This window comes from Cherax quadricarinatus, chromosome 36, assembly GCF_038502225.1.
Source record: "Cherax quadricarinatus isolate ZL_2023a chromosome 36, ASM3850222v1, whole genome shotgun sequence".
NCBI lineage: Eukaryota > Metazoa > Arthropoda > Malacostraca > Decapoda > Parastacidae > Cherax > Cherax quadricarinatus.
The window spans coordinates 21,730,368-21,754,110 of record NC_091327.1 but is presented as its reverse complement, the minus strand read 5'-3'; the positions used below and the strand labels follow the sequence as shown (position 1 = coordinate 21,754,110).

The 23,743-nt window shown below is 44.3% G+C and overlaps 1 protein-coding gene across 5 annotated transcripts in view; it reads left to right on the top strand.

Moving 5' to 3' along the window:
* LOC128691278 (sodium-dependent nutrient amino acid transporter 1) overlaps positions 1-23,743 on the top strand; it is a 151,424-nt gene that overhangs the window by 82,617 nt on the left and 45,064 nt on the right. For 4 of the 5 annotated variants that reach the window (XR_011392823.1, XM_070091565.1, XM_070091566.1 and 1 more), the window contains exons 6-8: positions 3,377-3,593; positions 8,664-8,799; positions 13,849-13,983. Coding sequence is in view for 4 of the 5 variants with exons in the window: in XM_070091565.1 (XP_069947666.1) it covers positions 3,377-3,593; positions 8,664-8,799; positions 13,849-13,983 (488 nt within the window). In the remaining variant the exon portion in view is untranslated. The remainder of the gene's footprint in view (positions 1-3,376; positions 3,594-8,663; positions 8,800-13,848; positions 13,984-23,743) is intronic. The other variant, XM_070091567.1, reaches the window with a different exon arrangement.

Here is a 23,743-nt window from a genome sequence, read left to right as displayed (position 1 = left end):
CACGTTCCTCATGCCTAAGTCTGTGAAACTTTTATAATGGGTTTGTTTGGTATTCTGGTAGCAGGGAATTAATGATACGTCTTCGGAGGCTTCTTACTTTATTGTTAAGTAGTGGTGGGTACACAGGCTTGTGTTGTGCCCATGGCCTGGGCAGGGCCATCCCACGAGAGAGAGCTGGGAGTACTTGTGTGTTTCTGCTAGGCCGCTGTGTGAGTGAGACGGAGGCATGGGCCGGCAGGCTGGCGTGCCTGCTGAGAGGCCTGGCTACAGAGGGCAGCACCTGAGTGGCGCGAAATATGAACTAAGCTGGCAGACAGCATGGGCTGTCTGTGCAGACAGTACAGGCTGTCTACATACGCTCGGCCACCTACCGCGCGTCGTCCCGACGCAACAATACTGGTGGTAAAAGAAACTCTGTCTCTCTCTCGTAGGAACAGGGCACAGAACACAAAATAAAAACATATATATACATATGAACATGGAAAAAAACTTCCTACAGGGAGGGAAGAAAAAAACATGTGGGTGTGCTAAACATCGTGGTCAAAGGCAGTGAGCGTCGAAGGGCATCACTGCACGCCTTCCTGCGTCTGGACAGATACTGCAACATGGGAGACATCGCTGCGGCTGAGCTGTAACATAACAGGTTACGGTCTCCTCTGGAACGGTGAAGCAGTCATCGTAGGAGTCGCTACAGGTTTCACTCAACCTGGGGCACAACATGCTGGTGCCCTCGAGTGAGGCGTCGACAAAACTCGGCAACTGGGCAGGACTTCTGGCAAGCGACTCAGGAGGACACTTCTCGATTGGTACTGTCGCTGGGCTGTCACTGCCGGCGAGCGTGGAGCGAGTTGTGGAGCGAGTCGTGGCAGAGACGACTGGGCGAAACATCTGGGACTCGTAACATCATACACCAGACTGCAGTGAGAGAGCTAGCAGTCAAAGTGACATCTTCTTTGTGCAGGCTGCTCACTGAAGCTTGTGACACGAGGCTGACACAGTGTGTCATTCTCTCGACAGTTGGAGTTATAGCAGAGGTTAGTCTAAGCGTCCCCAGACTTGTTTCTCTACATATAACTGCACTCTGACGGTCTGGAGGTGAAGTGAAACAAATCTCGATGGGAATCGTAGCAGGTACGATTCTGCAGAACATCACGAGCGACGAGCATAAAAGCTTTCTGTACAAGAGGGCTCATACGCTCAGGGCTGAGTAATCAGCTGTCAAACACACTGGTCACACGGGTGACTTAACACAATGGTGCTACTCAGGTCTGGGTCAGACCTCACTGGACACACGGAAACTTTACACACACCGCAGTACAACATGGCTTAAACTAGCAAATGATGCTTTTCTGTGCATAAAACTGACTAAGACATACTAAAATGTGAGAACACTGACAGAGAGGAATTAATTAACACACGACATATATTTTCTCTCAATCTTCTCGACAACACTAAAATAATTACTTGAAACACTCGATGTGACATCATGTGATGTCAGGCGTGATGACGTCAGCACATCTCGAGGTGACGTCTGCAGACATCTCGAGGTGACGTCAGCAGACATCTCGAGGTGACGTCAGCAGACATCTCGAGGTGATGTCAGCAGACATCTCGAGGTGACGTCAGCAGACATCTCGAGGTGACGTCAGGCAGACATCGTGAGGTGACGTCAGCAGACATCGTGACGTCATGAAGTCGGGCAGCATCGTGGGTGACGTCGATGTGATGCGGGCAGCAGACCACAGCATGTGGCCTTGGGACATCTGGTAACTCACGTAGCTCGTAGGTCTACGTGACATCGCCTACACCCACGTGGCGTCGTGATCCACGTGGTGTCGTGATCTACGTGGCATGCTGGTCCACGTAGCTTCGAGTGGCCTCGGGCACTCGGATACACAGCTCTGACAATGAATTCACATGGAAAACAGCAGAAAACACAGCAGAGGGAGTAGGCAGTGGTGAGTGGTGTATGGTAGACGGGTGAGCGTGAGTAGGGCAAGCATGGGCAAGGTGAGGAACAGCCACTTCCTCTCCTCTCCTCCCCCACCCACAAACACGTGGAGAAGCTCACACTGGACGCAGAAATCACCACAAGACTCACCTCTGGCTTGCTGAAACAGCTGTGCTGAGCTGAACAACAACAACAGCAACATACAAGTGACGCTGAACACGTGACTTGAGAAACAGCGTGGGACACTGTAGCGTGGAGTCACTGTAGCGTGGGGTCACTGTGACGCCACTTACAATTCTCGGAGAATTTCGGCAAATTTCGGCCTGGATCCTGCTTGTACCTGTGTCTGGATGCTCAAACGTGCAGACACGACATCAGGATAACTCGTTGAGAGACGGATGCTTCTTGTGTAGGGTGATGAAGTGAAGATGACTTCATACCTCTTCCTCCCTCTCTCCAGGCAAACAACTGCTGCGAGCACCGCTGTCACCATTTATAATGGGTTTGTTTGGTAGGTGCTGTAAGCGAGTGGTTAATGATAGACGTCTTCTTCGGAGGCTTCTTACTTTATTGTTAATGTCGTGGTGGGTACACAGGCTTGTGTTGTGCCCATGGCCTGGGCAGGGCCATCCCACGAGAGAGAACTGGGAGGCCTTGTGTCTTGCTGCTAGGCCGCTGTGTGAGTGAGACGGAGGCATGGGCCGGCAGGCTGGCGTGCCTGCCGAGAGGCCTGGCTACAGAGAGCAGCACCTGAGTGGCGCGAAATATGAACTAAGCTGGCAGACAGCATGGGCTGTCTGTGCAGACAGTACAGGCTGTCTTCACTTTGCCTTCTTCCCCCCACCCACTCCATTACCTCTTCTTCTAATTATACTACCCCGTTTCCATCTATGTCATGTTAGGTTGAAGGACACAAGTGCAATTATTGCGTCATTTTATTGTGACATTATCTGGACTTTCGTCTTTGAACCTGACATATTGTCGGTAATCCTCTCAACATTATTACACGTATGTCATGCTGACCTCAGCTCAGGGAGGTATCACCATGCTGCTGCATGTGTTACCTCTGTGCCTCGCCTTCCTCATGACTTAAACTCATATATAGATGAAGATAACGTCATGTAATGTTGATCGTAAAAGACATGAGTGCTCAGCCCAGCAGCTATAGCGTTCCCGCTGTCAATCATGTGATGCTACAGCACTTTGAGGCCACACGTCCACCTTTTCCATCTTTCTTAATAGACTCCAGTTCCTTGGATCTACAGCATTTTGACAGCTGTATAACTCACACGGATTTAACTCTTGTAATAATAATAATAATAATAATAGTAATAATAATAATAATAATAATAATAATAATAATAATAATAACAACAACAGCAACAACAACAACAATAATAATAATGTTGATATACTTGGTATCAGGAGTGGGATACGGTCAGATGATAGCAACATGGTCGGTGGTCACCTACTACTGCTCCATCATGGGTCTCACTGTCTTTTACTTCGTCATGTCCTTCAACAAGGTGCTTCCTTGGTCCGTTTGCGACTACAGCAGCTGGGCAGACGACAACTGCGTCGACGCCTCCAGCAATTTCACCTTCAACAATAAATCTCGCTCCTCATCTGAGCAGTACTTTTAGTAAGTTTTTAAACAAACCACAGTATGGGATGCATAATAAAGATATTAAACTTACTAACACTTGGCGGTCCTAGACAGGTATCCCATAAATCGTATTATAACCCCAGTCCACTGTACCCCAATGCCCACCAAAGGCTAGGTACAGGGTGTAGCATATACTTCTAAAGCAGCCAAATATAAGAAATCCCCCTGTATTGTATCTGAATACAATCCAAAGGAATAGTACAGAGTGCATAACAAGTTTCTAGTAAGTAAATAAGTAAGTTTATTCAGGTATACACAAATACAGTTACATAGATTATCATACATAGCAGCATACCAACCTCTTATTTAATGACTTAAATGAATCAAACAGTTACTGTAATTACTACACAGCAGAACAATCAAAGGCACTTCTCAGAGCCAAAAACAACATAACTATCTTTAACTACAATATCAGATCTTTAAGCAAACATTACGATGATATCATACGATTACTAAATTCCTTGCATGCCAATATGTCCAGCATTACACTAACTGAAACCTGGCTAAAGCCTGATACTACAGATGTCTATGCCATTCCTGGTTACACAGCCATACACAACTGTAGGCCAGACCAACAAGGGGGTGGCACAGCCATATACTACTCAGATCAACTAGAATGTATCACTACTACTTGCACAAGGGATGAACATGGGGAATATATAATAGCTAAATTCAAATCCAAATACCTACAAAAACCTCTCACATTGATAAACATCTACAGAGTACCACAGTCAAACATTAGCCAATTTAGTCAAAACCTAGGAAGTATGATAACTGATGCACGCATGAACAAAGATCACTTACTACTCTCAGGTGACTTCAGTATAAATCTCCTGCAAGACCAGGACCCACATGTTACTGAATTCACAAACACTATGAGTAACTGTATGTTGCTACCAACAGTAACAAAACCTACAAGAGTTACAGAGACTAGTGTTTCCCTACTTGACCACATCTGGACCAACACCATATCCCCTTTAAAATCAGGCATAATTACAGATAATACCACAGACCACTACCCTACTTTCCTCATAACAACTCTTGGTAAAATACCCCAAGACACTACTAAAGTCACCTTCAGACTTCACAATGAGGCAGCCATTAATAACTTTACAACAGCAGTAACAAACATTGATTGGCACACTGAGCTAGAAATCTATACAGATATTGACGAATGTATTAATAATTTTCTAAAAAAGACCCAATACCTCTATAACAAGCACTGCCCTAAAAAAACTAAACAGATGACAGCTAAGAGACTGAACAGTCCCTGGCTAACACCCAGCATTCTCAAATCCATAAATACAAAACACCAATATGAAAAACAGTACAGAATGGGTCACATAACCAGAGACCAAACAAAACGTTACTCGTCAATCCTAACCAGCCTGATAAGAAGGGCCAAAAAATTGTATTATGAGAACAGATTATCCAACTTACGAGGTGATATAAAAAAGACCTGGAAAACCCTATCAGAAATTCTGGGAACAAAAAAGATATCACGAAATAGCGAAATAAAATTAGCAAAATCAGATGAACCCCAACTCCCACCAACAGAAACAGCAAACAGACTCAATGATTTCTTCTCCACTATAGGACAAAACCTTGCCAATAAAATCCCAAGCTCAGATACCCCACCAAATGACTACCTCACTGGCAACTACCCGAACACACTGTTCCTAGCTCCGAATAACCCATACGAAGTCTCCCTTATTATCAACGCACTAAAAAACAAGGCAGGAGATTTAAATACCTTACCACCCTTTATATACAAAAAAGTGTCACAAGTGCTATCACCAATCATTGCAACACTCTTTAACAAATCCATTGAATCCTCCACCTTCCCTACAGTTCTCAAAATAGCAAGGGTCACCCTGATCCATAAAGGAGGAGACCAAACAGAGTTGAATAATTATAGGCCAATATCCAACTTACACCCTCTCTCAAAAATCTTCGAAAAATTAATTCATAAACGAATCTACTCCTACCTCATCTCCCAAAACATACTCAACCCCTGCCAATTTGGATTCAGGCCTAATAAAAATACTAATGATGGTATTATACACATGCTAGAACATATATACACTGCAATAGAGAAAAAAGAAGTCCCACTGGGGATCTTCATTGACTTACGTAAAGCTTTTGATACAGGTGACCATGACTTGCTCCACATTAAATTGTCACACTATGGTATAAGAGGGCACTCCCTCAACTACCTCAAGTCATACCTCAGCAACAGAAGCCAATATGTATACGCAAATGGGGCAAACTCTTCCGCACAACCAATTACAGTTGGTGTCCCACAGGGAAGTGTCCTTGGCCCTCTTCTCTTTCTCCTATACATAAATGACCTACCAAATGCTTCGCAATTACTCAAACCCACACTATTTGCAGATGACACTACATACGTCTTCTCTCACCCGAGCCCAGTCACGCTAGCCAATACTGTAAATACCGAATTACAGAAAATATCTACCTGGATGAGGACTAACAAACTTACACTAAACATTGACAAAACCTACTTCATTCAGTTTGGTAACAGAGCTACAGATGTCCCTCTTAACATAATGATAAAGGGATCACCTATCACAAAGCTAACAGAGGGAAAATTCTTAGGAATCCACCTTGATAATAGACTCAAATTTCATACACATATACAACAAATTTCTAAGAAAATTTCCAAGACTCTAGGCATACTATTGAAGATACGGTACTATGTTCCACAGTCAGCCCTCCTGGCCCTATATCACTCTCTTATTTACCCCTATCTCACCTATGGAATTTGTGCATGGGGCTCAACAACAATTAACCATCTCAGACCATTAATTACCCAACAAAAGGCTGCAGTCAGAATGATAACAAATTCCCACTACAGGCAGCACACTCCACCAATATTCAAAACACTAAACCTACTCACCATACAAAACATCCATACTTATTACTGCACCTATTACATACATAGAACACTTAACTCTGATATTAACCCTCCCCTCAAACATCTCCTTGCCAACCTCAACAGAACACATGACCATAACACAAGGCACAGATCACTCTTTGATGTTCCTCGTGTCCATCTCACGCTATGCAAAAACTCAATGCACATAAAAGGCCCTAAAATCTGGAATTCATTACCTGTAAATATAAAAGAAACACTACCTGTTCATAAATTCAAGTCTCTTCTCAAAGATCACTTACTCACCCAAAACCAAATAAATAATGAATAACTGAACCTTATAAATTGTGTATCTTAAATGTTTCTCACAATTATATCACATAAATGTTAAACCTAAGACCCAATCTAACTTTGTTATTTTTTAAATACACTACCTAACAGAATACTCCATTCTACTGATTGTACAGCAATGCATGCAACCATATGACCTGTCTTTGTAATACTCATTTGTGCTTTATTGTTATCTGTTTACAATAATGTTTTATCACTGATTACATCATTGCTTTGTTAATCTTAAGTTAATTTTAAGCCAGCCCGTAATGCTATGCATATAAGTGGCTTTGGCATGCTGCTCTTACCTGTACTTTTTTTGTACCTCTGTATGTATGCTCAAATTACTAAATAAATAAATAAAATAAATAAATAAATAAATATGCGTAAAGTACCTAGGATAACCAAAAAAAAGTCAGACAGAGTGACTCATTAGATATCAGAAGTGAAGATTTGAATCCAATCAGAAGGCTAATTTAAAAGTTATTGCATGGAAACTAATCCGAATCTTGCCCTAAGTAAAAAGCATTATCTAGCTATTGCACAGAAAATAATATCCCAATTTGTTTAATAAAGTGGTAAATTACGGTCTATGAAGCCCCATAACAATACGAACTTTGGATGAATCTTATTGTAATCAGTTGATCCAGTAGTAATTATACTGTGTTAGTTCACCCAACTTGGTATATTTCTATACACCATAGGAAGGTTATCATGAAGTCTAATGTAACCACAAATGCAGGTGACCTTCCTGTGTCCATTCCCTTGTAAACTTTTGACTACATTACCTCTATGTCTTGTTGAAAATGGTATAAAATGCCGACAAGTTGAAGATTAAGACACATGTGCAACAGTTAGGTATCTTTATTAATGAAACGTTTCGCCTACACAGTAGGCTTCTTCAGTCAAATACAGAGGAAGCAGGTGTAGTAATGAAATACAGATGATGTAATCAGTCCATCAACCTTGGAGAAAAAAGATCTGAGGTGGTCAGTCCCTCAGCCTGGAGAAGAGTTCACTCCATGGTCTGGAACGATATCATTCCAGACCATGGAGCTGAACTCTTCTCCAGGCTGAGGGACTGAACACCTCAAATTCTTTTTCTCCAAGGTTGATGGACTGATTACATTATCTTTATTTCACTACTACACCTGCTTCCTCTGTATTTGACTGAAGAAACCTACTGTGTAGGGGAAACGTTTCATCAGTAAAGAAACCCAACTGTTGCACATGTGTCTTAATTTGTGTCTTGCTCTATGGCGCTCATGTCCTCACATGTCAAGCCTTCTCATGTCGTGGGGGTTCGTCAGGAGATAATAGGAGTAAGAAATACACAAGTTGATTGTCCTGGAAGCGTATAATTAAGAGTCTTGAGAGGAGCCCAGGCCTGCCTCTGGAAACAAGAGCGAGATGCCGATAGAATGAAGTAAAAGATATAGTATACAGATGGAGCTTTTATTGTAGCAACGTTTGGTTCTGTATTAAGCTTTATATAGTCTAATTAGAAAAAATACACGACTAAACGATGTCACAACAAAAACATGTTCTGCATCTGTCTTACTCAATCTCCTTCACACTTTCCCACTCCCTAGCACTCTCCCTTACCCCCTAGTAACTACTCTCTAAGACTCCCTTACCTCTAGTAATAGTCACACGACTTTCACAACATGTTCTGCACCTGTCTTACTCAATCTCCTTCACACTTTCCCACTCCCTAGCACTCTCCCTTACCCCCTAGTAACTACTCTCTAAGACTCCCTTACCTCTAGTAACTACTCCCTAACACTCTCCCTTATCCCCAGTAACTACTCTCTCATCCCCAGTAACTACGTGTTGAAGATGGCAGACAACATTGATGACGGTATCGGTGTCCCTGACTGGCGACTGAGCCTGTGTCTCCTCTTCTCCTGGGCAGTGTTGTTCTTCACGTTGGCCAAGGGAGTCCAGTCCTCAGGAAAGGTACGTCTGTCATTGATTAACATGAGTTGGTGTTTTCTTATTTTCAAGTTCATTTCCTTGTATTCTTTGGCCTTTTGTTTGTCTCGTCTTATTTGCTTCGTACCTGGAGAGGGTAAGCCAGCAGCACTGTGAGTGCTGGTGAGGCCTAAGTTCATTAATATTCATCAGTCAACACGTTTGGTCACTGACTACACACGCCACAGTGCTCATCACCGGATAGCATTACACATCTCCGCTTCATTATCACACAAACGTCCTCCATCTTTCACTGTACCCTTATTATCGCTCACTTGATGTCATTGTCACAGCCCTTCACTGCACTGCTGGACACTATTCTACACGTATCAAACACCCTTCGTCTGCTCCATCCTTGGACTTAACTCGGTTTCTGACTGATTTCCTCATTGGCTGACCAATCTCGGCGTTTTCTTCGGTCTTAAATAATGTGTTCCCTATGAAAACATTCATATCCTGATTGATAACTCTGCCGCAAGGTTGGCGGCAGCCGTCTCTCGGCAGCCAGGGTTGGCTGGTTGGTTGATAGATTTAGAAGACATCAACTTCACAAGGGTAACGTTCACGTGTGACCTTTAACCAACAGGCTATGATATTATAACCGCTTCCTTAAGTAGGTATTAGGTATGTCAGGAAACAGGGCAAGTGTTCCTTGACGCGGGTCTTAGTCATATGATGACCCCAATGGCAATAAGTCACTCTGTCTGACTTTTTTGGCCCGGTGGCCTGGTGGCTGGTGGCCCGGTGGCCTGGTGGCTGGTGGCCCGGTGGCCTGGTGGCTGGTGGCCCGGTGGCCTGGTGGCTGGTGGCCCGGTGGCCTGGTGGCTGGTGGCCTGGTGGCTAAAGCTCCCGCTTCACACACGGAGGGCCCGGGTTCGATTCCCGGCGGGTGGAAACATTTCGACACGTTTCCTTACACCTATTGTCCTGTTCACCTAGCGGCAAATAGGTACCTGGGTGTTAGTTGACTGGTGTGGGTCGCATCCTGGGGGATAAGATTGAGGACTCCAATGGAAATAAGTTAGACAGTCCTCGATGACGCACTGATTTTCTTAGGTTACCTGGAGTTTACCTGGAGAGAGTTCCGGGGGTCAACGCCCCAGCGGCCCGGTCTGTGACCAGGCCTCCTGGTGGATCAGAGCCTGATCAACCAGGCTGTTGCTGCTGGCTGCACGCAAACCAACGTACGAGCCACAGCCCGGCTGGTCAGGAACAGACTTTAAGTGCTTGTCCAATGCCAGCTTGAAGACTGCCAGGGGTCTGTTGGTAATCCCCCTTATGTATGCTGGGAGGCAGATGAACAGTCTCGGGCCCCTGACACTTATTGTATGGTCTCTTAACGTGCTAGTGACACCCCTGCTTTTCATTGGGGGGATGTTGCATCGTTTGCCAAGTCTTTTGCTTTCGTAGTGAGTGATTTTCGTGTGCAAGTTCGGTACTAGTCCCTCTAGGATTTTCCAGGTGTATATAATCATGTATCTCTCCCGCCTGCGTTCCAGGGAATACAGGTTTAGGAACCTCAAGCGCTCCCAGTAATTGAGGTGTTTTATCTCCGTTATGCGCGCCGTGAAGGTTCTCTGTACATTTTCTAGGTCAGCAATTTCACCTGCCTTGAAAGGTGCTGTTAGTGTGCAGCAATATTCCAGCCTAGATAGAACAAGTGACCTGAAGAGTGTCATCATGGGCTTGGCCTCCCTAGTTATGAAGGTTCTCATTATCCATCCTGTCATTTTTCTAGCAGATGCGATTGATACAATGTTATGGTCCTTGAAGGTGAGATCCTCCGACATGATCACTCCCAGGTCTTTGACGTTGGTGTTTCGCTCTATTTTGTGGCCAGAATTTGTTTTGTACTCTGAAGAAGATTTAATTTCCTCGTGTTTACCATATCTGAGTAATTGAAATTTCTCATTGTTGAACTTCATATTGTTTTATGCAGCCCACTGAAAGATTTGGTTGATGTCCGCCTGGAGCCTTGCAGTGTCTGCAATGGAAGACACTGTCATGCAGATTCGGGTGTCATCTGCAAAGGAAGACACGGTGCTATGGCTGACATCCTTGTCTATGTCGGATATGAGGATGAGGAACAAGATGGGAGCGAGTACTGTGCCTTGTGGAACAGAGCTTTTCACCGTAGCTGCCTCGGACTTTACTCTGTTGACGACTACTCTCTGTGTTCTGTTAGTGAGGAAATTATAGATCCATCGACCGAATTTTCCTGTTATTCCTTTAGCACGCATTTTGTGCGCTATTACGCCATGGTCACACTTGTCGAAGGCTTTGGCAAAGTCTGTATATATTACATCTGCATTCTTTGTGTCTTCTAGTGCATCTAGGACCTTGTCGTAGTGATCCAATAGTTGAGACAGACAGGAGCGACCTGTTCTAAACCCATGTTGCCCTGGGTTGTGTAACTGATGGGTTTCTAGATGGGTGGTGATCTTGCTTCTTAGGACCCTTTCAAAGATTTTTATGATATGCGATGTTAGTGCTATCGGTCTGTAGTTCTTTGCTGTTGTTTTACTGCCCCCTTTGTGGAGTGGGGCTATGTTTGTTGTTTTTAGCAACTGTGGGACGACCCCCGTGTCCATGCTCCCTCTCCATAGGATGGAAAAGGCTCGTGATAGGGGCTTCTTGCAGTTCTTGATGAACACGGAGTTCCATGAGTCTGGCCCTGGGGCAAAGTGCATGGGCATGTCATTTATCGCCTGTTCGAAGTCATTTGGCATCAGGATAACATCGGATAGGCTTGTGTTAACCAAATTCTGTGGCTCTCTGATAAAAAATTCATTTTGATCTTCGACTCTCAGTCTGGTTAGCGGCTTGCTAAAAACTGAGTCATATTGGGACTTGAGTAGCTCACTCATTTCCTTGCTGTCATCTGTGTAGGACCCATCTTGTTTAAGTAGGGGCCCAATACTGGACGTTGTTCTCGACTTTGATTTGGCATAGGAGAAGAAATACTTTGGGTTTCTTTCGATTTCATTTATGGCTTTTACTTCTTCCCGCGATTCCTGACTCCTATAAGATTCCTTTAGCTTAAGTTCGATGCTTGCTATTTCTCTGACCAGTGTCTCCCTACGCATTTCAGATATATTGACCTCTTTTAGCCGCTCTGTTATTCTTTTCCGTCGCCTGTAAAGGGAGCGCCTGTCTCTTTCTATTTTACATCTACTCCTCCTTTTTCTTAGAGGAATAAGCCTTGTGCATACATCGAGTGCCACCAAGTTAATCTGTTCTAGGCATAAGTTGGGGTCTGTGTTGCTTAGTATATCTTCCCAGCTTATATCGGTTAGGACTTGGTTTACTTGGTCCCACTTTATGTTTTTGTTATTGAAGTTGAATTTGGTGAATGCTCCCTCGTGACTAATCTCATTATGTCGGTCTGGGGCTCCATGCATACATGTCTGAACCTCAATTATGTTGTGATCTGAGTATATTGTTTTTGATATGGTGACATTTCTTATCAGATCATCATTGTTAGTGAAGATGAGGTCTAGTGTATTCTCCAGTCTAGTAGGCTCTATTATTTGCTGGTTTAAATTGAATTTTGTGCAGAGATTTAAAAGCTCGTGTGAGTGTGAGTTTTCATCAGAGCTGCCTCCTGGTGTTATTACTGCAACAGTATTATTTGCTATATTCCTCCATTTTAGGTGCCTTAAGTTGAAATCCCCCAGGAGCAAGATGTTGGGTGCAGGAGCTGGAAGATTTTCCAGACAGTGGTCAATTTTTAACAGCTGTTCCTGGAATTGCTGGGATGTTGCATCCGGAGGCTTGTAGACTACCACAATGACTAGGTTTTGGTTCTCGACCTTTACTGCTAAAACTTCCACTACATCATTTGAGGCATTAAGCAGTTCTGTTCAAACAAGTGACTGCAATGTACAGGCCAACCCCCCCCCTTTTGCCTGTTCACTCTGTCACATCTGTATAGGTTGTAACCTGGGATCCATATTTCGTTGTCCAAGTGATCCTTTATGTGGGTCTCAGTGAAAGCCGTGAACATTGCCTTTGCCTTTGCATGCAGTCCACGGATGAAAGGTATTTTGTTGTTTGTTGCTGGCTTTAGACCCTGTATATTTGCAAAGAAGAATGTCATCGGACTGGTGGTATTGTTGGTACTGGGGGGAGATTTTTTTCCGGCATTAGTATCTGTAGGTTTGGAGTGGAGGCCATCGACTGTGGTTCCACTCCAGGAATGACTGGATTTGGTGCACGATTTCTGCCATTTCCTGCCAGTTTTTTTCCTTCCTGGCACTAAAAAACCTCTCCCTCTTGAGTGGCTGTGGCTTCTCCAGCTTCACCATTACTGTCTCCCAGGACAGCACCTCCAGCTTCACCATTTCTGTCTCCCAGGACAGCACCTCCAGCTTCACCATTACTGTCTCCCAGGACAGCACCTCCAGCTTCACCATTACTGTCTCCCAGGACAGCACCTCCAGCTTCACCATTACTGTCTCCCAGGACAGCACCTCCAGCTTCACCATTACTGTCTCCCAGGACAGCACTATCAGCCCCACATTTACTGACTACCAGGACATCACCTCCAGCCTTACAGTTTCTGACTACATGGCCAGTATCAAGGGCAGTACCATTCAGCCCAGACTTTTTATGTTCCCATCTGTTGTAGAAAGCTTCCAGGTTTTCTATGAAAGCAGCTTTGATGTTATCCTCTTTTAATACCCTTGTGATTTTAGTCCACAGATTTATCTCATTTGGGCATACCCAAAAACACTTCCCTGTTTTAATACTGTTTGTAGCTAGTTCTTGGATATCTGCATAAGGGATATGGGTGGCTAACCCTCCGGGGTTAAAAATCCGATCGAAATCTTATCTTATCTTATCCTAGGTTCTCTAGACATATGCTGACAATTACAAAAGCTAAGACAATCAGCCAACTCGCGCATCTAGGAGTATAATTGATTATATAATTATGTTAAAATCTTGCTTTTCTTGTCCCATCTTTCATCCATATCACATCATTGTGATGTACTATATTTTATTATATTATTTGTTAGATTTTATTTAATTCAGGTGGCGTACTTCACGGCATTGTTTCCCTACGTGGTGCTCTTCACGCTGCTGGGGCGAGGAGTGACCCTGCCGGGGGCCGAGGATGGTATCCTCTACTTCATTATTCCTCAATGGGAAAAACTTCTCGACCCGAACGTGAGTACCTGTCTTCAATATTCTTTTTATATATTCAAAAGAAGGCATGAGAGTCGAAGATCAAAATGAATTTTCTATGAGAGAGCCACAGAATTTATCCTGATGTTATCCTGACGCCAAATGACTTCGAACAGGCGATAAATGACATGCCCATGCACTCTACCCCAGGCCCAGACTCGTGAAACTCCGTGTTCATCAAGAACTGCAAGAAGCCCCTATCACGAGCTTTTACCATCCTATGGAGAGGGAGCATGGACACGGGGGTCGTCCCACAGTTACTAAAAACAACAGACATAGCCCCACTCCACAAAGGGGGCAGTAAAGCAATAGCAAAGAACTACAGACCGATAGCACTAACATCCCATATCATAAAAATCTTTGAAAGGGTCCTAAGAAGCAAGATCGCCACCCATCTAGATACCCATCAGTTATTCAACCCAGGGCAACATGGGTTCAGAGCAGGTCGCTCCTGTCTTGACCCTGTGCACTGTGACTGTGTACGTTAGGCTCATATTGGAGTATGCAACACCAGTTTGGAACCCACACCTAGCCAAGCATGTGAGAAAACTAGAGAAAGTGCAAAGATTTGCAACAAGACTAGTTCCGGAGTTAAGGGTTATGTCCTACTAGGAGAGGTTAAAGAAAATCTTCCTGACGACACTGGAAGAAAGGAGAGATGGGGGGGGGGATATAATAGCAACATATAAAATACTGAGAGGAATCGACAATGTAGACAGAGACAGGATGTTCCAGAGATGGGACACAGCAACAAGGGGTCACAGTTGGAAGTTGAAGACTCAGATGAATAACAGGGATGTTAAGAAGCATTTCTTCAATCACAGAGTTGTCAGGAAGTGGAATAGTCTGCGAAGTGATGTAGTGGAGGCAGGATCCATACATAGCTTTAAGAAGAGGTATGATGAAACTCATGGAGTGGGAAGAGTGACCTAGTAGTGGCCAGTTAAGAGGCGGGACCAGGAGCTGTGACTCGACCCCTCCAACCACAACTAGGTGAGTACAGTCCACAACTTTAATTTACCAGAGTAGGTAGTTTTAATATTGTAATTATTTTCATATTAGGTCTAGTTTTTTGTGTGAGTGGTGAGGAGTGGGCATGGAGGGAGTAACAGTTCAGTGACCTACTGTGTGTGACTTTAGTCCCACTTATCTCACCAAAATTACTTGCCCGTAATAATTCACACAGGTAATTTGCTCACACAGTAATAATTCAAAGTAGTTTAGTAACTTGATTATGCAAAACATCCCCCATCTTGTGGGCGGTAGTTAAAATAATTCAACATAGGCACATGATGGGTCCAGGGATTGGGCCGCAAAGTCTGGATAGCAGAGACAATGCAGGTAATTTACACATGTTAATAGGTATGGTAATTGTACCTATGTGTACCTGTACCTAAATAAACTTACTTGCTTAATTAATATCATTATTACAGTCGTAACTAAGCGCTAAGCGCACAAGGGTTATTATTAAAATCCACCTATGGGTGAAGAGTCACACCAATACATTGCATTGTCTTCTTACCAACCTTATTTTTCTTCAGTATCTTGTGATAAATCTTCCATTTCAACTTCTTTAGGGGTCAAGATTACGATGGAAACAAAAATTTTGAAAGTTTATTTCGAGGGCCTTCTTGTTGATATTTATTAATGATGTTGTGGGTGTTGCCTCCGCGTCACTGTTGCATAATTATAATTGCAGTTGCTGTTATTTTTATGTGGTTTCCGAGGTTTGTGGGTCATTGGTAGCGCCTTTGACTCGTACATGAAGTACCCGGGTTCAGTCCTGGGGCAGGTCGAGACGTGGGTGTGTTTCCTTATACCTGTGGTACTAAGGTACTAGGTACCCGCATATAAGTTGACTGTTGTGGATCGCATTTTTTTTTATATTTTATTTAAAGCCAATACAGTATACATAAAAATAAAAATAAAAGGAAACAGTATGGATCTCAATCCTGAAGGTTCGGCCATTGACATAAGAAACCCAACACAAAATAAACTAACACAAATGGATTGCACCTATATACTCCCAAGATATAGCTGTATAACATACAACAATAGCTTACGGCAAGAACATAACTACAAATAAACACAGTAACAGGGTCATGAACTGACATATATAAACATTCAATGACTCAAAACATAACTTACATATAAATTTTACATATAACATGACATATGACAAAGGCTCATTACAATTGAAAAGAATATATACGAGAAAATGTAACAATTACTTCCAGCCTTCTCATTAATCAATAAACCAAAACCTAACATCATAATCCTACTAGAACATCTATATACTTATCCCTAACATTACAGCTTTACATATACCAAAATACAAATAAACATACAAAGAAAACAGCTTAGATCTCAAAACCGACTCATTACAGTTACAATAAACCCGTATACAAAAATCTCAGACACAAAAGGAATGCGTCTATAAACTGGCTAGATATATCTGTATACCATACAGCCAAAACTTACGTCAAGAACATAGCCATGAAGAACCAATATCAGGGTGCTGACAGTCTATGAGTACATCTTAACATACAAAAACCTAGAACATAACATGAACTAAAAAACACTTCATATGGCAAAGAACAATACCGTTGTATAATGCTATACAAAGTACATTGAAATGACAATTGAAACAAAGTAACGAAAAGGGAACATACAACAAGCATGTCATCGACACCATGCATGTGTAGGTGAATACATATGTCAAAGCCTACATGGCATCACACAGTATGATACTTGTGCCTCCTCCCATGGAAGACTTAGGTCTCAGACTAAAGAGGGAGCCAAGGCCGGGCCACCACTTGGAAAAGGCCCGGGCCGGGAGAATACCGGCTTGCATATACATATAAACCTACACATCACATATATCACAGTACAATCTTTGATAAGACCTTTGACAAAAGGAGAATCCAGACATACTTAGATCATGCCTTGTGTCACCTCAAACCATCAAACACACAAATACTGTTGAGATGTACCCTCTCACACATTATACACACAATAATGTAGTGCAACAACACTACTTACATATTATATTCAATACCTTCTTAAAAACAATGTGAATAACATATCTTACACAACTACCCAGACCAAACTCACATCACAACAGAAGCTTATTTATTATATTACCAAACATACCACACACGCTAACATCTATACACATTTCCATACTCAAGAAAACTAGCCCGCCGCAACCCCTTACTTTACACTTAAATCTCTTAAATCCTTCAACCTGAATCTACGATAACCTTCAGTAAATGCTGTCTCCCATCTTCCCCCATAAAGATCCCTATTGCGGCACTTTGTTCTATACATCGTGGCCCCTAACACTCTTATCCTTTCCTCGACTCCCACCTCCCTCATTGCCCAAGATATATAAATAAAATCAGTAACCACATACGTAACCGCATTCACCATCTGCTGACTCCACCCACCTATATCTAAACTTAACACCCGCAACACCTGTAATCCTTCCCCACCCACTAACCTAACTACCCTACTTAGCCAGACCCTCACATCTTCTAAACAAGTACAAAAGTACACAGCGTGAAATATAGTTTCCGGACATCCACACGCTTTGCACTCCCCACCCTCCCTTAATCTCCTATTTTTTTTTTATATATATTTTTATTTAAGGACACAGTATACAATCTACATGTTGTTATACATAAAACTTAACAAAAAAAACTCAACACTGAGAAAAAACAAGCCTAACTAGGAATGAAACAGAAGAACCTACACCTGAGCATTCCTTAACAAAAAAAGCTACATAACAAAACCTGTTACACTTATGCATATTTTGTACAAAACTTTATATACAAAACATTAAGTATACACCAAAACATTTCTCATACAATTATTTTGTATCGTAACATATTATGTACATAGATTCTCGAAAACTAAAACCTCCTGACAATGTTTTCGAGGAGACTAAATCGTACTCCCCACACCCCATATAACCCAAATACATATCATATTGAACTTTGCACACTCTAGAATAAATGATAAATAAGAAAAAAATTTCTAAGATGTGTGCCTCCTCCCATCACCCACCCGGTACACAGTATGAACAGGTGAAATATACCCTTAATCCGTGTGTATATACGTTCCTACCTCATTAACTTCCCAACAGGAAGGAATACTGAATAGGGCAATGTACAATGCCCACTCTCGTACACAGAACATCTAGCATTGACAAAGTTAAATATACAGGAAATACATGAGCCTGATGCACGCAGGCACCTCGCCCGTACTACAGTTGTTAAATAGGATAGGAATCCTAGCAATAGTCTCTGGGGCAACAAAAACAAACCCCGCATCTTTTACAACACAAATAATTCTTCGCTCATTATTTCCTAAAAAATTTTGTTTGGTCCGTCTTTGAAAAGTATCGAAAGGACGCCTTGGCAAACCCACAGAATCAAGAAAATCTTACCAAAAACCTCCACCTCTCTCACAGAAGCCCCATTTCAATAACCGAACACCCCACCCACACACACAGACTCTCACACAGACACGCACACAGACACACACCACACACACACACCACACGCAACAACACACACATTCAACACACACACTCAATGTTCACACAGTCGACTACTCAACAAGGAGGCCTGGTCACATACTCAGATAAACTCAACACACACTCAACACACACAACACACACACTCAACACACACATACACACACACACACACACAAAGGCCTTCACACAGACAGGCCTTACATCATGTTATCTCACATACACCACTGGACCATCCACCATCTCTTCTCTTCCTTACTACAATCATCACCAAGTACTCATCACTCACCTCCGGAAGCCAACCCCTTGCTGCCTTTCCCGGGCACCAACTGTAGTAGTCGTGCCACAGTCAGTCCCCGATAACTCTCCGAAAAAAGAGCAACCCACTGACCCCCATATAAGCTCCTATTCCTACCCACCGACCTATAAAAACTCGTCGCTAAGGCCTTGATCCTGACATTACCCCCCACCTCCCACCTCCCTCATTCAACCAAGAAACATACATTAAAAAGGAAGGTCATGTTGGTGACTCATTATATACCTTAACGAATGCCCTCGCTATAATCCTCATTAGTAATAATAATAATTAGACACTCCTCCCACGTCTAAAAGTAAAGCCCTAAGGACCCCCACCCTTCCCCCTTCCAATAATCCAAAAACACCCCTCAACCACACCCTTACATTTTCCAAAAAAGGACAAAAGTACACCACATGGAAAGCATTTTCCACGTCGCCACAATGCACACATGAAGCATCACTCACATATCCCATCTGCCTCAACACCTGTTTTGACGCCAATGTCCCCATGAGGAATCTGTAGACCACTTCTCTCACCCTTGCTGGCATTCTTAGCTTTCGAAATTCCTCCCATATTACCCTCCAATTATATGTGGGGAAGACAGCCACCCCTTGCAGCGTCTCCCGATGATACTCTACTCCCACCAGCCTCCCTATTCGCAAATGACACACATCTCGCACTCTTAACATATACCTCAACATATCCTCACACACCTCCAGGTCCCTCCCACTCCACCAACAACGTAAGTCCCGCATCACCTCCCCCACACGCCGCCCCCAGACCCCCCCGCACTGAGGTATCTCACCTTGACGTATATTGCCCTCACCCTGGGCCCCAATGCCAACAAACCCAATCTCCCCTGATGCACCCCAGTCATTACTACATCACGTCCCAACCACGCCCTCCCATAACCCCATATATACCTTAATGCCCTCCTCTGTATGTCTGTTACATCACAATTTCTCAAGGGATATACTGCCGCCACTCCCCAGACCTTACTGTATACCAACGAATTCACAATCACAGCCCTTTGGTGCAACGTAACATCTCTGGCCCGAAGGCCACGTAGCATACCCACTGCCCTGTCCCTAACTGCCTCTGAATTAATCTTTCTACTTTCCTGCCTGTCCGCTGTGTACCAAATCCCACAAATCTTAATCCGTTCTACTACATTCCATCCAAACCCCTGACCCAATCTCCCGCCTACCCAGGTGCCCACCTCTAACAACATCGACTTGCTTTTGTTTACCCTCACTCCTGTTACGGCCCCAAACTTCTCGATGACTCTACCCACCCTTGAAAAATCCTCCCTTCCACTAAATAAGATTGTCGTATCATCAACGTAACCCACAACTCCCCTGTCATTCCCCTCAACCCCCTCCCCACACAACTCTCGGTCTACAAGCTCATAAAATGGGTTCTGAACGCAAGCAAATAATAGCTGTGAAAGTGGGCAACCCTGCCGCAAACCCCTCTCCATACGAATCCCAGAACCCAACCTACCGTTCACCTGCACACGCATGATCGCCCCCGCATACAATGCATCCACCCACCCTACCACCCTGGCACCAAAACCCAAATCACACAAACTCTCACGCAAAAACACCCTGTCCACACAATCATACGCATTCTCCCAATCAACCCTAGAACCCTCCCCCCCCCCGCTCCACAGCCCTCTAAGAAATCCCTTATGCGCCCGTGTCCATCCCGCATACTCCCTGGAATCCCAAACTGACCTCTGTGTAAAAATGCTCCGAGAACTGACTTCATTCTATTCCCTAGAATCTTTGCGAATACCTTATAGTCTGCGCACATTAAGGAAATTGCCTGGAAAGCACTCAGTGCCCACGCCCCTTCCTTCTTTGGTACTAATACTACTATGCCTGTATGTTGTGACTCACCCATTCTCTTTCCATCTAGCATATTTTTCAAAACCCCAACTAAACAATGCCTCATGCACCCCCAATGAGCCCTATAAAAGTCAATAGGCAAACTGTCAATGCCTGGCGCCTTACCTGTATTCATGCTGAAGACTGCATCTGCCACCTCAGCCTCACTAATATCAGCCTCCAACCCCACCCTATCCTTTTCTCCTATAGCCTTATGAACCCCCCTACCGAAAGAAGCCTGCCAGGCGCCTCACCTCCCACCCTCTCTCCATTTTCTCCTGAGCCATTCACCTGCATAAATGCTCATACTCTCAGTGGAGATGAGGACCTCTCCTTCTGGGTAATCCCCCACTCCCACACTAGTCTCTAACTGCAATAACGTGGTCACTCTCCTACGCTCCCTAAACTTACGCAGCACATACCCAGTCGGTTTATCCCCCCACAACACGTCGTCCAACCCTGAACGAAAACATATCGCGTCAAAACATTCATTATGAATCTCCTCAATCCTACCTCAAAGCAGTGCTATATCTTCCCCCTCCCCACCCCCCCTCCCATAACATGCCTGCAACTGTCCCTCCAAATAATTCTGCAAACCATATCTCCATCTCGCTTCCTCACGGCCCTTGACTCTATAAAAATTCGCGATCCCAGGTTTCGCCCGCAACTCCCACCATTCTACAAGCTCCATAGCCCGATCCCTATCTCCCCAAAACCCATTCCACCATTCATCAAATCCCATTCCCCCCCCTTCCCCCCGAGCAGCCGCACATTCAACTTCCAATAGCCAGGGTAAATATGCACGGCACCTTCCCACGACAGATCCACTATCACTGCCCTATGGTCCGAGAAACCCACATCAAAAGTCTGCACCCTCCCGACCTCCAAACCCTTCATGACGTAAATCCTGTCTAGTCTTGCAGCATACCCCTTGCGAATGAACGTGTGCTCCACCATATAACCTCCTCCCCCTGCAACATCTACGACACCCACGTCCCTCAATACATCCCTCAGAACACGTAATACACAACCCGCCCCCCTCGGTTCAACATCCTGGCCCCGAATTACACAATTCCAATCCCCACCAATAATCGTGATGGCAGGCAATCCCCGCAGATGGTACAATAAGTCTTCCCTCACAAAATCCGCTTTTACTCGTGTATTGCTCGACGCCGGCACATACACTCCTATGAAACATGCCCTTCTATCACCCCATACACCATCTACCTGCACAACCCTTCCCCCTGCCTCCTCCCAATCCGTGACACGCAAGGGGCTGGTCTCCTTTATCGCTATCGCCACCCCCCCTTTCAACTGCCAAGCACAACTAACGTACAACTTATACCCATGCAACAACAACTCACTACCAATCTTATGATTGTGTTCCTGCAAGAAACACACATCCACCTGGAACCTACGTAAGAACCATACTAACCACGCAGTTTTGATCTCAGCCTTGAGACCGTTCACATTTAGAGTGACACACCTGAAATTTATAAGAACGGTGGCTTCCCTCTATGCCTCTGTGGCTTGCCTACCATCCCTTTTCCTGTGCGTCGACCCGACGCCTCACCAGACTTTCCCCAGTTTACCTGGAGAGAGTTCCGGGGGTCAACGCCCCCGCGGCCCGGTCTGTGACTGGGCCTCCTGGTGGATCAGAGCCTGATCAACCGGGCTGTTGCTGCTGGCTGCACGCAAACCAACGTACGAGCCACAGCCCGGCTGATCAGGAACTGACTTTAGGTGCTTGTCCAGTGCTTGTGTGTGTGTGTGTTTGTGTGTGCGTGTTAGTTACCATTTTGTCCTAGGCACATGTCGATTAGACACTAGGCCTGTTGTATTTGCGAGTGTGTGTGTGTGTGTGTGTGTGTGTGTGTGTGTGTGTGTGTGTGTGTGTGTGTATGTGTATGAGTGTGTGTGTGTGTATGAGTGTGTGTGTGTATGAGTGGGTGTGTGTGTGTACTCACCTATTTGTACTCACCTATTTGTGGTTGCAGGGGTCGAGTCTTAGCTCCTGGCCCCGCCTCTTCACCGGTTGCTCTTCACCGGTATGAGTGTGTGTGCGTGTGTGTGTATGAGTTTGTGTATGTGTGTGTGTGTGTGTGTGTGTGTGTGTGTGTGTGTGTGTGTGTGTGTGTGTGTGTGTGTGTGTGTGTGTGACTCAACAATCAATATTTGCACCAATAACTCATTACAGTTGTGACTGGGTGTGGAAGTGTGAATTGCTCATTACACTATAATTTGTTCATGATTGTAGCCATGTATAAACGTAAGTAACCATTCTTACAGTATTCATTACCTTTGTAACTTGTGAGTTCATTACCTTGTACCTAGTTCAGCCATCCAAACTTTGGGGCCCAGTCCCTGGATCCATTACGTACCTCTGTAATCTGTAAATACCTTTGTAACTTGTCATGATTGTGACTAGACCTACGCGGAGTTCATTACCTTTGTAATTTGTGAGTTCATTACCTTTGTAAATTGTGAATTCATTACCTCTGTAACTTGCTCAGCTATCAAAACTTTGGAGTCCAGTCCCTGGACCAATTATGTACCTCTGTAATCTTTTGACTACCGCCCACAGGATGGGTATGGGGTGCATAATAAACATATTAACTAACTAACCCCTGGCTCCCTCCCCACCTTTTACCCTGTCACTACAGAAATCAGGATCCACTAGATCCTTTTGGTCCAGCAACTCATCCTTTGTCCAAGCTTTTTTGCCCGGCCTCTGCCCCGGCGTGAGTACCTCCTCGGCCTCAACAGTGCCAGCAGGCCTTTTCCTAGAACCACTAGCCACACACATGTCTTCATCCGACAAATGCTCCTGATGGACCTCCACCTCCACCACCACCTCGGCAGCACTTAAGGTGGAGGTCCCCGACCCGTCCAAAAAACCTCTCAACACGTCCTCCAGTAAATCTTCCTGAGGACCATCTTTCCTTCCTGATGGAGCCCCCGACGGTCCTGTCTGCTCCCCCAAGCCTACCGGGAGTGTAACACAGGTACCGACCG